This window comes from Mytilus trossulus, chromosome 6, assembly GCF_036588685.1.
Source record: "Mytilus trossulus isolate FHL-02 chromosome 6, PNRI_Mtr1.1.1.hap1, whole genome shotgun sequence".
Taxonomy (NCBI): Eukaryota; Metazoa; Mollusca; class Bivalvia; order Mytilida; family Mytilidae; genus Mytilus; species Mytilus trossulus.
In genome coordinates, this window is record NC_086378.1 from 78,806,969 (window position 1) to 78,824,765 (window position 17,797).

The window sequence follows — 17,797 nt, forward strand, 5'->3', positions numbered from 1 at the left end:
ACGGCCGAACTGGTCAATATAAGGCTACACCAGTGGCGGATCCAGAACTTTTCATAAGAGGGGGCCCGCTGACTGACCTAAAAGGGGGGGGGGGCTCCAGTCATGCTTCAGTGATTTCTTATATAATCAACCAAAATTTGTCCCATAAAAAGGGGGAGGCGGGCCTCCCAGGGCACCCCTTGGATCCGCCTATGTGCACGTTGGGTCATAATATACGCACGTATATTGTCATACACTTAGGCATTTATCATATTGTTACAGTATTTTGCATTTTTTCTATCTTAATTTTTATTGCACCTTAAATAGTTTATTTTCCCGCTTTTTTGCGCAAGTGTTGCTGTTAGTTCGGCTAGTAGCTCAGCCTAGGATCATTATTATTCCGTCACTAAAGAATTTTTCTAATTATTCATTTTCGTTTCTAATACGTAAAATTGATTACATAAACGTTTTAAATTTTCCATAAAAATGAAGTGTTCTCAGATCTAAACTTCTACTTTCAAATTTGAAATCTGTTCACAACCGGTTTTCATTGGTCGTTTGACGAATTTGATTGGTTGACACGTGTTAAATAAATTTCAAACTGGCTAAAGAGACATAAGTTGCTGGACATCGGACAGGGTAACATCTTGAAAGGTAAGAGACTTCAGTTCCTGACAAAGATATATAAATGAAATTAAGTTTATTTTTCATATTTTGTTGCAATGTGTTTTTTAAAGACATTTGTTTTAACAATTCGTGCTAATCAAGTTCACCCAAAACGCGTGAGCACGTGTTTTGTGTTTTGCCTATCTTAGACTTATCTTTGTTTGACATTTAGTAATACATATTTGTTTGTGAACATATGATATAACTTCTTAAACTTGTAATAATATGCAAAAAGATTGCACAGAAATTATACGTCAGTCGCTATGACTACATAATTTAATTTAAATGCGGCATTTTAAGTTCTGTATGGAAAAGACATTTGAAGGTCATACTTGTACGCAATCCTGTCCTTCTTTATAAATACTTTTTTTGTATCTAACTATTCTAGTCGGAACACATAAAGGTAAAGACTTGGTTGATTTTAATGGTGAGAAAAAAAACCCACAAGTCCTCGATTTGGCAAGGAATCGTCTTGAACAGGCATGACATATTTTTCACTTGGGGTCAAACAACGAATAGCTTTGGAACAACCCCGAATGCGGAATTCTTTTACATAATGTGTTTCAAACCTGACCAACAAATAAGCAATCGAGTTGAGATGCATGCCCAAAATCAGAGTTCAACGTTAGTCCAAGGTTTCTTATAGAAGTGCATCGTATACAGTTGTATAAACAACAATGTGGTTGCGTCAAAATCATAAATTCTACGATTTTATCTATTTATAAACTGTAAATACGTGTCTTAACTAGGATTTTTCTTTTTACAAAGTTCATTGAAAGGTGCACTCGATTAGCCTTGTCTGACATTTGTTAAAAAATAAATCTATAAAAATGCTGCATTTAAACGAAATTTATTATGAACAAAGACAAATCTGTTCCACATATATGCAAATAACCGATGCTTTATGTTCGGCATTTAACTTTCTAGATAATTTCATAAGAAGCTTGAGAAACTGAAATATATTTACACATCGAAGTTTCCGGTACACCGGTCTGCTCGTGTCACATGCCTGATGGACATTCAAAATATAAATAGTGACTGTAATAATTTAAATGTCTGTTTTCTACGATTTTTGTATATGTATATGCGGTCTTCTCGATCTATTTTCATCCATTGTTCACATCGGGATGAGATACATTTGAATTTGGTTATTTAATCGATTTCGATCTTTGCTCTCCGTCTATCGTTCCTGATCTAGCTGCATATATACATACGGATACTTGGAATGTTCCAGAGAGATATACTGAGCGACAAAAGAAAGGATACACTTTTATTTTTTTGATAATTTAAAAAAAAGTAAAGATATAAAAATGAAATTTGATACACGCGTTAATTAGGTAAAACTACGTCCCATACATATTGATTTTTCACCTGTACCACAGGTGAGTTCTTCACAGTTTTTAAATTCTAAATTTGGAAAATTTGCACGTGCAGAAAAATCTGTTAGTAAAATTCGACTGAATTTGATGTTGTTCAACACCTGTTACTGTATCCAGTCGTAAGTTCACAAAATTTTAAGAAAACATTTCAAAATGACCCGTCTTACGCCCGCACTACGTGCAATTGGCATGATTCAAGCAGGCATGGGTATGACTGCCGTGTCTAGAGCAATTGGCTGTAAACGTTTGACATTATATCGGCTACAGCAGAGATTCCAAGGGACTGGATCTACGGCGGATAGACCTCGGTCTGGGCGGCCACGGGTAACAACTATTGCTGACGACAGATTCATCCGTATACGTCATTTGAGGGATAGATTTATGCCCCCTAGGGCATCGACTGGTGTTGTTAAGGACAGACGTATCAGTGCACAAACAGTCCGTAGAAGACTCCGGTCTTGTAATCTTCGTCCTAGACGCACTTATAGGGGACCAACACTGACACAACGACACAGACAAGAACGGTTAAGATGGTGTGAAGCTCGTTTACGATGGAGACTCCATAATGAATGGAGCAACATTTTGTTTTCTGACGAGTCCAGATTCATTCTCCAGCATTCAGATGGTCGAGCAAGAGTCTATAGACGATCAGGTGAACGATTTGCAGATTGTTGCGTCCAACAGCATGACAGATTTGGTGGTGGTAGTGTCATGGTTTGGGGTGGCATATCGACGCGCAATCGGACTAATCTCGTGATAGTCAATGGAACACTATAGGCCCAACGCTATAGAGATGAAATTCTGTCAACGGAAGTGGTTAATTTCATTAACAGATATGGACCTGGAATAACATTTCAGCATGACAATGCCCGTCCCCACACTGCTCGTGTTTCAAATGCCTACCTGCAGCAACAAAACATCGATGTGTTGCCATGGCCATCGAAATCTCCAGACATGAATCCCATCGAGCACATATGGGATGAACTGAACCGCAGAGTTCGCGCAAGGCAACGCCAACCTGTAACACTTCAAGAATTATCCCAAGCATTACAACAGGAGTGGAACAACATGCCTCAGGCTAAAATTGCCAAAATTATCTTGTCTATGCAACGTAGGCTACAAGCAGTAATTAATGCCAATGGTGGACACACGAGATATTGACTTTTCAAACTGTAAACATTTGAAGAAGCGCACTGTTATTCGAGATTTTTGATCTCATCTGTTGTTTTTGAAATTGTGCCAAAACTGTTACTCCGCTGTACTTCATTTTTTTTAGTATGCATAATTCATTGTTAGTCATTCATACATTTGTTATTGTTAATTATATTGTAAAATCTGTTTCTTGAAAATTTGATAATAAATAAGTGTATCGTATCTTTTGTCGCTCAGTATATATAGTTAGTAGAAACATACATTCAAGTTGGTACTGCAGGAATTTATTCGCATAACAACACCTTAAATCAAATTTACTAGAGCTTCTATACGACTATAGCCTGCTTTACTCCTCGTTTGCTTTTTATGCAGGAAAATAATAACATTAAATTGGAGTTTTGTTTATATTTCACTGACTTTTTTTTTTTTTTTTTTTATTATTTACAAGAACACTTTCGCGTTAATTCATAAATCGCTAAAACGGGAATAACATTAAGGGGGTCATTAGGAAGATCTGGTTTTCAGAGTTTACCGGTCATTAGATTTCCCACTTTATGTCGAAAGCAAACTTTGCTAAATCGTGCGAAAGATGCAAATCAGATCAGAATTCGGTTAGAAACGGCTGAATCGACCACGAATCGACCCTCTTGCTGAACAATGTATTGATGTCGTGATATATACTAGGGGGGGGGGGGCATATACGTGTTTACAATTTTAGATATATTTTATTTCAATGTTGGTTTGCATTATTCAGTCACATCTTGGGATCTTGATCAGACTTTTTGAAATCGGGAATAGTCTCATCACGGACGGTAGTAAAACTCCTGAATATAAGACCTGTACCAGCGTGTAGTAATGGTCTTCTTTTGTCTTGCCTACTTGAAGTGTCAAATAAAAAAATATAAAGATTCATAATTGAAATAGAATAGAAAATGACTTGCAGTAAAAAGAAATAAATCCAACTATATGTACGATTTGACTCTTTTGCAAGTATACGAACAGAGTAATCATACACTGACTATTGTGGCACTCATGGGGCGGATCAAGCCATTTTAAAAAGGGGGTTTCCAACACCGGATGTTTTTTTGGGTGTGGGTGTGTGGTTCCAACTATAATCGATGTCCGCATTCAAATGCATTGATCGGCCAAAAAAAGCGGGTTCCAGACTCTGGACCCCCCCCCCCTTGGATCCGTCCCCACTCGCCGCCGAGGGGTTTATACATATCAGTCATCGTGAGATCGTATTTTCACTGACATTGCCTTGTCGTAACTAACGACGTTTGATTGAATGTTATGAAAATTGAAATGTTTGAGATACCTCCTTATAAACAATGTCTTTTGTAACTGTAAAATGTAAAACTCCTGAAAGAAAAACAATTCACCTGCCCAGGGACGAATGTCATGGTTAGCTTAATAGTTATACAACATTCATTATCAAGGTGAATAAATAATTTTAAGCCCGATTAAAACGTTTTAAATTGTGACTAGGATTTACAATCATTGGATCATTTAAGGTTTGTTGAAGAGGGTGTTGTCCATTTCTCAGTGCAAAAAAGTCCAATGATCAATCCACATTTAAACCGGTTATCAACTTTATTCGGCTTGGCGAGGGCAGGTTGTTCTTTTAAAAGTACATGTATATAAAAAAAACTTTCCAAATTGGACACAACCTAATAATTCAAAGTTTTATCCAACAAATTCTTTGTCATTTCGATCTATTTTGGAGAGTTCTCATTAGCGACCATGCAACATCTTGTTTTTATAATCAATACTTCATACGCATTTGTGCGCCTGTCCCAAGTCAGGAGCCTCTGTATTTTGTTAGTCTTGTATGTTCGTTTAAATTTTGTTTCATTTACGTGTTTTGGAGTTTTTCACTGAACTAGTACACATTGTTATTTAAGGGCTAGCTGAGGTCCACCTCGGGTTGGAGGATTTTATCGCTGCTTTGAAGACCCATTGGTGGCCTTCGGCTATTATCAGCTCTTTGGTTGGGTTGTTGTCTCGTTGACATATTCCCTATTTCCATTCTCATTTTCTTCAAATGTTCTGATCTCAAAAGTAACAAATCCTCGTCCTTTTATAACCAACCACAATACTTTAAACATCCTGATACTACACCAGTCTTAAATGGTTGCAAGCGTATAGCAAAGCTGTTTATAACAGCACAATAATTAAACTTGTATGTTCTACGTCTGTGTCATTGCATTAGATATGTTTCATTCAGTAGCATGAATGCGTAATATTGATTGGCTGAATGTAATAGAAATGTACTGCTTGTTTTTATAATTTTACATGGTTGCGAAAACAGTGTCAGATCGTGCGCATATATACACACACGGAAAAAAGTATTGCATCACCTTGATTTTTTAAAACTTGAAAAATCAGCCTTTTATTTTGGATGGAATATGATAAAATATTTGTAAAATAATATTGAAACATAGTTTATGATTACATTGACATTTTGACGAACAAAAAATGTCTGAAAAAAAAAAGGATTTGTCTAACCACAATTTTAAAAACAAAATGAAGTGTTTTTGTAAAAAAAAAACTGCATTTTACAACTTTAACAGTAGTCGAACTTTACAATGTCAGACATTTCAAAATTTATCTTAAGATGATTGTTCACATCATGTTTGATAGTTATGCGCTAAAGAATTAGTACTTTGTGCGCAGCCTCCGTTCATACGGTTAACCGCCAATTAACATTTTCTGATTCCTGCCATAAATCGACTAATTTGTTGCTAAGGTAGCAGCAAACATTTCTGATGAAGGCATTGTTTATTTCATGACGTGTTTGAACTGGGGTGTCCTTTCGCGCACATTACGCCCAATAGTGTCCCTTATATACTCGATATGGTTCAAATCCAGGCTACGATCGGGCCAAGGAAGATAAACCGAATATCATTTAAACAATGGATCTTCCTCGACGGTGCTAATTTCCAATTTTGACGAGCTCTGCACTACATAGGATACGGACAACTGTGTTTCTGTTCGTAAGCAAAGGTCCCCGAAATATTCTTATCGGACGATAACCAGTAGCGATGAGTCGATCTCGAAAAAAATCTGTTAAAAGGCTCCTGTTTGCCCACCACTCTCTTTTTAGGATTGTATTGTATGCAATGGAGTTCTTTCTGACCAAGCTTCATAATGCTTGATTTTCCCTAGCAGATGGCATAGGTGGTCTATTTGATCTCTGATAGTCTTTAACATCGTTTATTGCCTAATTTTTTTCTCTCAAAACGACTAATAGTGAAGTAGTGCTGACCAACAATACGTGTGGTTGTCACAGCGACATTCCTGCTTCTCTCATGCTGATAATCTGCTATCTTGCTGCGGTTAAAAGTTGTGGATGACCAATTACAAGGTGTCAATCACATAACTTTATACATTTGGTTATTTAAAGTGTTGAAAACAATGAGGATAAAAACACATATTTTGCTGATTACGGGTACAGTAGCTGCATGTGCAAATAAGAACTTATCGAGTCGATAATTATTGATCAAACTCGGTGGTATTTAAATAATGTTTAACTAGTTCTATTTTAACAAATTATATCACAAAAAAATAAAGAATGGTTTTTTTTAATTTCAATTTCAATTTGGTGTTGCAATACTTTTTTTCATGTGTATATTTTACACGAAGCGCTCCTGAGCTTCATATACAAAATGCGTTGGTCCAATACTATTATATTGAAGCATGAACACATGTTTCTCGTCTGTAATGTTTATCACACTACTAATAGTATTAAGTGGATGATCTGTCTGATGCTGACCATTCTCAATTGTCGATCATGATTGATAACCCGTTTACCTAATGCATAGGTCAAAACACATGATAAACATACAACCATCCATATGAAGGGAAATAGACTTTAGTATGACGGCCAGCTGAAGGACGCCTATGGGTGCGGGGTTTTCTCGCTACATTGAAGACCCATTGGTGGCATTCGGCTGTTGTCTGCTCTGTGGTCGAGTTGTTGTCGCTTCACGGACACATTCCCCATTTCCTTTCTTAATTTTATCTCATATACATCATATTTTAATTTTTGTGCCTGTCCCAAGTAAGAAATCCTCTGGTCTTGTGTGATTTTGTTAGTTCATTTATATTTTTCGAAGTGTAGTATGTCGTCCATTATCACTGAACTTGTACTCATTTTTGTTTAGGGTCCAGCAGTGAAGCATTCCTCCGGGTGCCGTGATTTTCTCACTGTATTAAAGAACCATTAGTGGACTTCGACTGTTTTCTGCTCCTAAGCAGGGTTGTCTTTGTTTAACAAATTCCTCATTTCGATTCTCAATTTCATAGAACACAATACTCGTTTCTTCAATTTAGTGTCAATAGATCAAGGGGCGGCTCCGGGGTTTTAACACCCCCTTTTTTTGAATCCGCCAGTACAGTCGATGGATATATTAAGAGGACATCTCTATAGTGTTCTCTTTATTCTCGTATGAATATCACCTTTTACATAGTTTAATGATTTATTTTAATTTCTCACTGTCCTATCAAACTGTAAAATATAGCGCTGAAATTCTGTAACTGTTTTCGTTGATAAATTTACGTAGATATGTCAGCAACCGTAAATATAGGAACACTTTTCTGTAGATAACTGAACAAAAAACTCTTGAGTGTGTTAATTAAGTCTTCCTGAGATGCGTAGAACTCGAATAATTATATTTTGAAACAAGAGCGCTGAATCATTTGACTTTCTTGGGAGAGATGAAATTTTGATCTATCTTACAAAAATGTTCTGAAAAAATATGATTTGGTACCAGTATGTGACCCTTCTACCCAGAATACTTTAGCAATCAATGATTAATCGTCTAATTCACCTTTGTATTTATACACATCTAAAAAAAGGTTATAAATCAAATATGAATATCTATTTTAAAGAATATTTCAAAAGATTTGTCATCGTGTTCTAGAAAATCTTTGTATAAGTAGTATTTTCTTTGAGTAATTAAGCAATTCACGTGACGGTTTACACCTACATTAAAAATAGCTGTTTACAATCAAAATAAGTTTTCAAAACCATAATGGTCAGTTAAGTCGGATCAATTTTTGGCCAATAACAAAGCGTCCAGATCAATACACGCCCTTTTAAATATGAAAAATGTTGTTCTACAACTTACTGAAGGGAATCCAAATTTAACTGACCAGTGCTGACCAGTTGCGTAATTGAAAAGTGTTTAAAATATAACAATATCCTTAGGTGTGTCAGTAGTGCTTGATCAGAGGAAGGGATAACATCTCGTGTTGGACGGTGAGTTCATAAGTTTATATAATTTACCAAGCATATATACTTAATTAAAGCTGTACCATTCCACTTTAATGGTTTATTGAGAAATAAAGGAATATATACACTTGATTAAAGGTATGCAAAAAGTAAAACAAATATTAATATATAATATATATCCAAACTTGAATATAAGATATAATTTTGGTTTATATATTCTTAGTTGATTTCTACCTTAAGAAACATATCATAGAAGTGTCCATCTTTAAATTGCGGCAATTCGTCGTTTTACGGGATAGAAGCCGTTCCTTTATAATGGAAGTTTCAAAATGAAAAAAAAACTATTCTGGAATATTATTTCCAATGGAATAAATCTTACAGAAGGCCTATATGTTCCTGCTGGAATAAATGATATAGAATGTTTTCCCCACCAGGAACAGATACTTTGACATTGTTTATCATAAAGTTTCTGGTAAAACATCTGTTAGGCGGAACAGGTATACTTTGACAGACGCAACCCTCGAACAAACTAATGAATTTACATTGTAATGTGTATTTTTCGAATAAAATTTTCGACTTGGTATTTAAGTTGAAAACATTTTAATTATATCTTTAATTCAAAGTATTAACTAAATTGTCTAACAGTACAACACTTCTATTCTGTTGAGTTTTAACGCGTGTGGGTTTTTTTCGAGAGAAAAATGCTTTATCATGCATGAACATCCTCCTAAATTAGACAAAAAAATCACCCATATTAACAGGAATTTTTCCATTTCAACTTAATGATTGTCCTCATCTCAAGTGAAAGTTCTTCGTTTGGTGAACTTTTCCACCATTAGACGGAAGGTTAGCCACCGGAAAAATATGCTATACTGGAAATGCGTTAACTTCACGGATCTCATGTAGTCAACATCATACCGATGGTAAACGAGATTCAACTCAAAATATGCAGGCATAATAAAAAAAATATTTGCCAAATTCGCAATCAAGGCAGGACGGAAATTGTAGCACTAACTGTATACATCTGCCGGGTGTGGATGGGGGATGGGAATAATAGCAAGTCATTCTGAAGCGTTCATTATATTGTCCGAAGGGCGCCGGCTGCTGTTGCCGTCAACATTATTTGATTCAACTTGTATAAGCCATTAATTAGAAAGTGGTTAAATATTAAGATAGTGAAAGGATATTATTTTACAAGAGAAGATCGAGAGGAATCACTTTTTAGTTTTAAAACTTCATTTTTCAAGGCAAAAAGACGGCATTGTGTTTATGAATGCCCGTGTGTGTATTTGTTACAAGAATGTTAACGTTACTCGGGATTTCCAATTACTCAGTGTGTTAACATTAGTGCCATTCAAATTTACATGTCATTAAAATGTTGAGTTAAAAGTGGCCTTACAAGTAGCCACGTTGGCCTTAAAATCGATTTTTAAAGCTGTATGAGAAAAATGATTCATTCAATGACCATGCAATCTTCTTACACACTAGATTTCTATAACTAATAATACATATGATCAATATTTTAATAACCTGTTCAGACTTTTAACTTGTCCAATGCCAGGTCAAGTGGTTTGCTGGGACACGTTTTGTTATGAAATGACAATCGAAGCCGCCCCCATACTGTAGCAGACGATGAATCGAACAAACCTGCTGATATTCTGGAACTCAAAAGAATATTTATTAAAATGTTCATATTCAATTCTAATTATATTGTTTTTCTTTTAATGATCTTTGATATCACGATAGTGTAGTGCCCTCCCGCGCCAACATTATATATTCTACAGGATTGGTGACGCCGGGTGACAGTTAATAATACTCTTAGTCTTGTCCTAAGTATTTCACCATGATTTCACTCATTTCATTTTGATGTTAAAGGACATAGAATGCAACTCGGAATATGGGGCTCTTGATTTGTTGAATTTGATAATGACTAGAATCGCAGAAAATAGTGTAGCTCGAAAAAGTCGCACAAGAACGTTCATATAAATCGGAATTGATTGACATCTACGATTTCATTGAGTGAGATCTTTGGTTAGCTTGCTTGCTAGCTGCAGAACCGTGAAGTCATTATAGTTAAGGTATACTACCCACCTTTCGAAATAGCCTAGTCATACAGACAGATTGGTTATCATTCGGGTTGGTCTATTTTTAAAGGAGGGTAGTTTACCTAACATAAGCAAGCAAGCTAACCAAAGATATTACCTTTAGCTACACACTCAATCAAATCGGCTGTTATTTAGAAACAATATTTTTGATTTTTACAAGGTATTTATTATCTATTGGTCTCAGCTGACCATGAGCATCTTCAGTTTTAATTCATATAATATATGTAACAATTTCGGAATCTAGTGGTAACAATATGTAGACTGCCGACCTGTCAGCATTAAGGACCAACAAAATTAAGAACACCTGTTGTAAAACATCTTTTTAAAGTCACTAAAATGGCTTTTCCTTCAAAAACTATTTTATAAAATAATGCATGATACTTTACTGACGATATAATATGCCACACACACGTTTCGTCTTCACTGTAGTTAGACACTTACATTGAGAAAAGGGGGGGGGAAGTGTTTTGGTTGGATGTGTTTTTTCCCTGAAAAAATATTTTGATCCTGAATATGTTAAAAAAAAATATGTGTTCAAGCAGATGGCATAAAAAAATTATTCTGAATCCAGATTTCCCCCATACATTAAAGTGTTAACTTTGATATATATCATTTTTTGTGAATTTAATTGTGGGTATGGTCATTCTTTTGTAGAGGGAATAATATTGCAAATATATATATTGGATCCACTTAGATTACATTTCATGAAACCATAGACATGTGGTTTAAAAAGTTTGTCTTTGACTGTTTTCTTTAGGAATTTTTTCTGATTTTGTTTAGGGGCTTTGTGGCAGGAACTTAAGGTTGAAATTCATTAGTAATTTTTTAAATCAATTTATCAATAAATATTGAATATTGCAATATTATAAATTTATCACTTATGGTTGTGCGTCTATTGGTTTAACTTTTGTACTTTATTTAATTTAATTTTTATTTTGTTTATTGTTTGTTTAAATTTGTATTGCCACAAACATTGTAAATGTTATATGACCATTAATAAAATTATAATTAATAGAATAAAAAAAACCTGATGTTTCAACCATTTAAATAAAAAATCCTAGTGCAATTAAAAAAATTCTATGATTTTCCGAAAGAACCAAAAGTTTGATTTACAATTTTCATTATATGGTTTGACAATTATACATGTACATCCTACAAATAAGCCATTGCCACTAAACTTGATGGAAAATAGTACCAAAATTTTTCAGACTAACCATTGGTCTAATCATAGAGTTAGCTAAAGGTGTATATATCTATGGTATAACTAATTGGCAAGCTAAATGTGTGGTTCACCTATTAGTTGGTCTTCAGTTCATAATTAAAATCGAGTAACAAAATAATTAGAAACTAAAATCACACCCAAGCAAAACAGAATATAAAATAAAACTTTTCCTCAACTTTCTTGCAAACTTCATTGGTCTTTTGGTAACATTGTAAAAGTTGTAGTAGGCGCCTGCTAAATATAGGCACTTATGACTAATACTGAACTGTTATGTCAAACAAATTTAATAAAGATGTTTCTGGTTTTATTTTATATTTGCATAAATCTAGATGGATTTGCTTTTGAAATGAAAACTAAAATGAAAGTAATACATTATGAATTTTATGTACATGTAAACAAATATAATCTTCAGTATATTCAGGAAAATACATGTGAACTATAGCAGTATCATGGCATACAGTATAAATGTATATATATTTTTTTCAGGAGTAACTTCCAGTAAATTCAATTACAGTGGTAAATTTCCATCAAGTGCCACCTAGTGCCACCTTCAGCATGGCGGGTTCAGGAGTAGTTTGTTTGTTTGCGGCATTATTAGTTCAAATTCTAGGCCAAAGTAAGTTTCCTAAACCTAAACATTGTTGCTGTTTTCTCTCTTTAAAGTAATACAAAGAACAAATTTGTAAGTTTTCATACATGTATACATTACAATACATTTTATTGGTTGATTTTTTTAGCTTCATAATTGTTGGCCAATATTTTCAGGTTATCTACATTTTATTTTTATAATGCTGGAAGCTCAATATATATATGATTTGCTGTTCGGCTTTGAATCTACAGTGTTTTTGTGTCATTATGTTCAGTTTATAATTCTGCATGCTTATGTTTTTTGTTGTATAGTGCTTGTGTATATATATGCAGATGCTATGATTTTATATAGATGATTGTTGAAGCTCTATATAGAGCTCATTGGTATTGGGTCAGTTTTCTGTAATTACATGTTTGCCCTACAATTTTTCGCTCCTCCAGATTAAATTGTCTTCCCTTTTTATTTTTTGTTAGATTTAATGTGACCTATGATATTTTATTCTAAGATAAATTAAACTTGCTTACTATGCTAACATTAACATTTTTGATTTTAATGTTCATGTAATTGTTTCATAAATTGTAAATTTTCCGGTATCTAAATTGTATATAAACACGTACCACCATGACATTATACATGGAAATAAGATATGGTACGAGTTCCAATGAGAATTCTCCTTCCAAGTCGCAATGTGCAAAAAGTTAACCCTTATAGGTCGAAGTAAATCTATCAACATGGAGCCTTGACTCGCACTGGCCAGCATGTACAAGGCCCCAAATGTCAGACTAGTGTAAAACATTTCAAACGTGAAAACCAACAGTCTAATATACTATATATGTTAATAATATGTATTTTTTATTCTAGGTGTACCACCAGGAACTCCTTTCATTGAAGGTCCTACTTACATAGTAGTGGGCGAACAAATCTCATTAAAATGTACATCCACTGGTGGCAATCCATCACCTTCTGTCAAATGGTTTGAAGGACCCACTATGATTGATGATTCTTTTCAACAGACTGGAAACAGAGTTGTCAATGACTATACTTTTACTGCTGAAAAGAGGCATAATTTGATTGTCTTTGAATGTCAAGTCGACAACGAAGTTCTTCAAAATCCACTGACATCAACATGGTTTTTCCAAGTTTATAGTAAGTTTTTGGTCCAATCATCCAATTTTGATTGTGAAAATTTAGTCACAAGGGTCTGAAAAGTGGCTCGGGACTATTCGACTGCGCATAATTTCACTAATGAATTACAAAATTATTTGTCGCAAATTCGACATAATTTTTTTTTTAAATTTTGATTGATTAGACATGTTAAATCATTGTAGTTATGTAACTTATAGAATATTTTCGATATTATCCGTATTTGTTAAAGGTTCAAAATTTTCATCCATTTTCCCGCCAAAATTTGGGTTTTAAGGCAAAATATTTTTTTTCCCTTATCGGTGACCTATGCTTTTTATTTGCTCATTCTTTGAAGCTATATTTCAGCTTTTCATATTACAGTTTTGGACCAAGTCTCATAGAACGTTTTTTTGATATTCCGATAAAAATATGTCAATACCTCTATTTTCCCTATCATTTCATTGAAAAATGGTCCCTTTTACATGTTTAAAATTAAAATTTTGAGCTTAAATGCTCCGTGACCCCCTATTTTTATATTACCAATTTGATTCACTTTCTGTAAAGAATAAAATAACAAAAAATACGGCACTTCTGATAGAAATTTTGAATAGGCCCTAGCCACCTTAATTTAATTTTTTAGACCATTTTTGTTGAGCATTTGACTTCAGTTGAAACGAGAACTAAGCAATCCTACATTCTGTCGGTGTTGGTGGCGGCGTCCACAAATATTCAATCTCTGGTTAAAGATTTTAAAATTTTAATAAATTTCTTACACTATTTTGGATTTAAAGCAAACTTGGACAGACGCTTGTTTATGATCAAACGCTAGTATCTAGAAGGTTTTTTTTCTTCTTCCAGTTAACATTACATTCAGTGTGCAGTAAAAAAAAATAAACATTTATAAGATTCATGAACTATCCTGGATTTTTACTAAACTTGAACAGAAGCTTCTTACAATCAAAGTATCAACGGAAATAATTAATTGAATTAGTTCTTCATTTTTGTTGACCCTGCGATTAACAGAAAGAGTAGGCAAGACACTGGGTTCCGCAGAACCTTTACAAATTTTTCCTACATTTTTCATTTATTTTTTAACATTCTCTACGAGTATTCTTCATGAATCAGTGTCTATTACTATTTAACTTATTTTTCTCAATTCTTTATTTGTTTTTACCTTTATTCTGCTGATTTCACATTTTGTACACCCCTTCCAGACATCCTTTGAGCATGCATGCATTGAATGAAAAACTATTAACTATGCAGTTACTGTTAACATGCCAATAATAGTTATAAAGTAGACCGACAGAACATGAGCGTTTTTAACTTTATCATGTATATGGAGGTTTAACAAATCAGTCAAAAATAATTCAAATAGACGATCAAAAATATATTGTACCTAAATAACTGCTGCAGACCTACCAGATAGTTGACCAAAAGTTAGATTCAACAACAGAGTTGATTAAAGTTAGATTCAGCAGCAAAGTATATTTAGAAGTTCATAACTTCACACTTTAATATTATTAACTTCTGGTATAACGTGCATTTTTCCTGAACCACTTTATATATATTCCAGCTCCACCAAACCAACCTACCATTACTGGACCAACAGATATAATTGATGGGACCTCTTCAACACATGTATGTGTAAGCACTGGTGGAAATCCAAGTCCAGTCATGTCCATGCGTATAGGTCAAACTCCTTTAACCGCAGCAGACGGCATTGTTGAAACTACAGAATTTTTGCAAGCAGACTTTTCTTACACAGTAACTCAAACCATTACATGGAACCCAACATTAGCAAATAATGGTCAAACGATTTTTTGTCAAGTGGACCATGATGAGACCAGAGCAAATAATCCACAAATTGTTTCTCTTCAACTGACAGTCAGAGGTAATATTTTATTTTCTTCTTTTTTTTTTCTTTTTAAATCCTATTGTCTGTGACTTGGAAATGAATACCAATACTAATTTTCTAAAGATGAGGAGTACATGTACTACTTTTTGCTGAGAAAATTACCGCTAAAATTTACCGATATGGAGAAAACCATTTGATCTTCTGAAGGGGTCCAGAAGGATTTTGAAAATATATATTCTGGTTTGGTTTAATAGAGCTGAATATAAATGATTTTGACCAAGACGGGATTAAAACAGATAATCTACCACACAAAATATAAAAACTAAAATATATCACCTAATTGTAATCATAAGTGATATTTTTTTGCATTGCTTTATGAAAAAAAATAAAAATGCAGTACAACAGATGAAACTGAATGTCAATCCTGAAAAAACCTCCTGCCTTGTACAAACCCATCCCAATTTTAGGTTCAACAGAAATGCTAAAGATAATTGAAAGCTATGTATAGGTTTCATAAAACTCGGGAGCTTTATGAAAAAGTATTGGTCTTCTGAATTGCATGTTATGGTAGTTAATAACTTTTTATATGGTAACAGTTGATGACTTTTTTTTTTCTGTTTACTTCTTTTGTTAATTCTACTGACTGATTGAGGAAAATGATACAGTTGAGTCAGGCCACACACTTATAATGTAACACTCATATACATTCATTGTTGATTAGATTTTCAAAACTCTAATGCACAAAAGGTATACCCAGGGTTTTTGGTATCTTGATTTTTGAAAAAGTATGCTTTAAACTGGTTAAAACACTAATGTACTATTCACAATTGGATACTTTTCTCTTTCAGTGGCTCTGTCTATTAATGCACCACAACTGCAATATAATCCAACCATCGGAAACAACCTTGTCCTTCAGTGTGTTGTAACTGGTACTGCCACATCTGTCACATGGAGAAAAGATAACAGTCAATTGTTCATAAACAACAATGCCCGCTATTCTAATGGTAACACTGGTACCCCATCTTTAACAATTAGCAATGTCCAGGCGTCCGACTCTGGACAGTATGTCTGCTCAGCTACAGATGGATCCAAAACAGTCAACACTAATGTCATTACAGTGTCTGCTCAATGTAAGTTTGATGCCTGATTTTTATTTTTACTCTTTTTTACAATGGCATGGATTATCTGCAAAAGATTTGGTTCACTAACTTATTATTTTGTCTTCAAAAAGCTGAAAAAAGGTCTAAAATTTCTCATTATACTTTCAAAAATAAATCATTCAGCAATGCATGCACATATGATGTACTCAAACAACTGAATTAAGGGGAAAAAACACTCCTTTACAATTTTGTTTATTTGGGTTACTGCACTCTATCAGGAGGCTCCTTAATAGATCATGCAGATCCAGGACTTTTAAAAAGGGGTGCATCAAGGCAATGATAGGAGTGGGACTTTACATTATATTGATGCTTCATTAAACCTTAAATATAACAGGAGGCAAGCCAAAGAGCCCCCCCAAAAAAAATAAAAAAATAAAATTAAAATAAAATAAAATGTTCTGATGATTTTGAATAGAATAGGAAATCAGATGTTAAAGTAGCATGCATTTTATTCTCCATGAAATTTTGAAATGGGGAATGTAATAGTGGAATGTGTTAAATTCAAAATAGAAAATCGGGGGGGGGGGGGAATATCCTATATCAATGCAAGCCTTCGAGCTCAATGTCTAAACATTCATTTCAGCTTTACCAACTGTGACAATTCAGTCCTCAACTTACACTGGTCAGTATGGAAACTCTGTAACACTTGTATGTACAGTGTCCGCTGTTCCTTTCCAAACCAACGTTTATTGGGAGAAGGATGGCTTTGCTCAGATCAATTCTGGAGACAATGGGTATTCTGGTAGCACAACCAACAATCCTTCTTTAACCATTACCTCTGTGACAACAAGTGACCAGGGAACATACAGATGCTATGCTACAAATATTGTAGGAACCGGTCAAAGTTCAACTACACAACTTACAATTTCAGGAGGTAATGTAGACTTATAAATCTTACCGAACTTTTCATTATTATATTCAATGATTTAGTAATTTGTAGAGGTTTTTGTTACAAACTATAGGTACAGACTAATGATTTATTTATGAATACTAATTTATTCAATATCTCTTCCAGATTGACCTGAAGTGAGGGTTATTCTTTTAGAAAAAAAAGGATTTCTCAAAATGCCCACTTTTCGAATGCAAAAGGAGTACCCTTTGACTGATGGATGCCCTGATGTTTAAAAATACATTTTGGTGTTTTTTAAAGAATTCCACCACAACTTTTAACCATTGAACCTTTTGTACATGGAATTGTGTTAAATGGCATATAAGATGATGAAACAATTTTTTTTCGACTTCTTTAAATGACTTGACTAGCATGATCTCTATCATGGAACACCCAGATACGTTTTCATGGAAGATAAATCTTCACCTACCCTTACCAAT

At 34.1% G+C, this 17,797-nt stretch overlaps 1 protein-coding gene across 4 annotated transcripts in view; it reads left to right on the top strand.

Moving 5' to 3' along the window:
• The first annotated feature begins 527 nt into the window (after positions 1-527).
• LOC134721940 (hemicentin-1-like) overlaps positions 528-17,797 on the top strand; it is a 50,008-nt gene continuing 32,738 nt past the window's right edge. For 2 of the 4 annotated variants that reach the window (XM_063585261.1, XM_063585262.1), the window contains exons 1-6: positions 8,306-8,439; positions 12,226-12,355; positions 13,190-13,474; positions 15,027-15,344; positions 16,157-16,438; positions 17,052-17,342. In XM_063585261.1, the coding sequence (XP_063441331.1) occupies positions 12,295-12,355; positions 13,190-13,474; positions 15,027-15,344; positions 16,157-16,438; positions 17,052-17,342 (1,237 nt within the window). In that variant the 5' untranslated portion in view covers positions 8,306-8,439; positions 12,226-12,294. Of the gene's footprint in view, positions 634-8,304; positions 8,440-12,225; positions 12,356-13,189; positions 13,475-15,026; positions 15,345-16,156; positions 16,439-17,051; positions 17,343-17,797 lie in introns of those variants that run through there. The other 2 variants (XM_063585260.1, XM_063585259.1) reach the window with 2 other exon arrangements.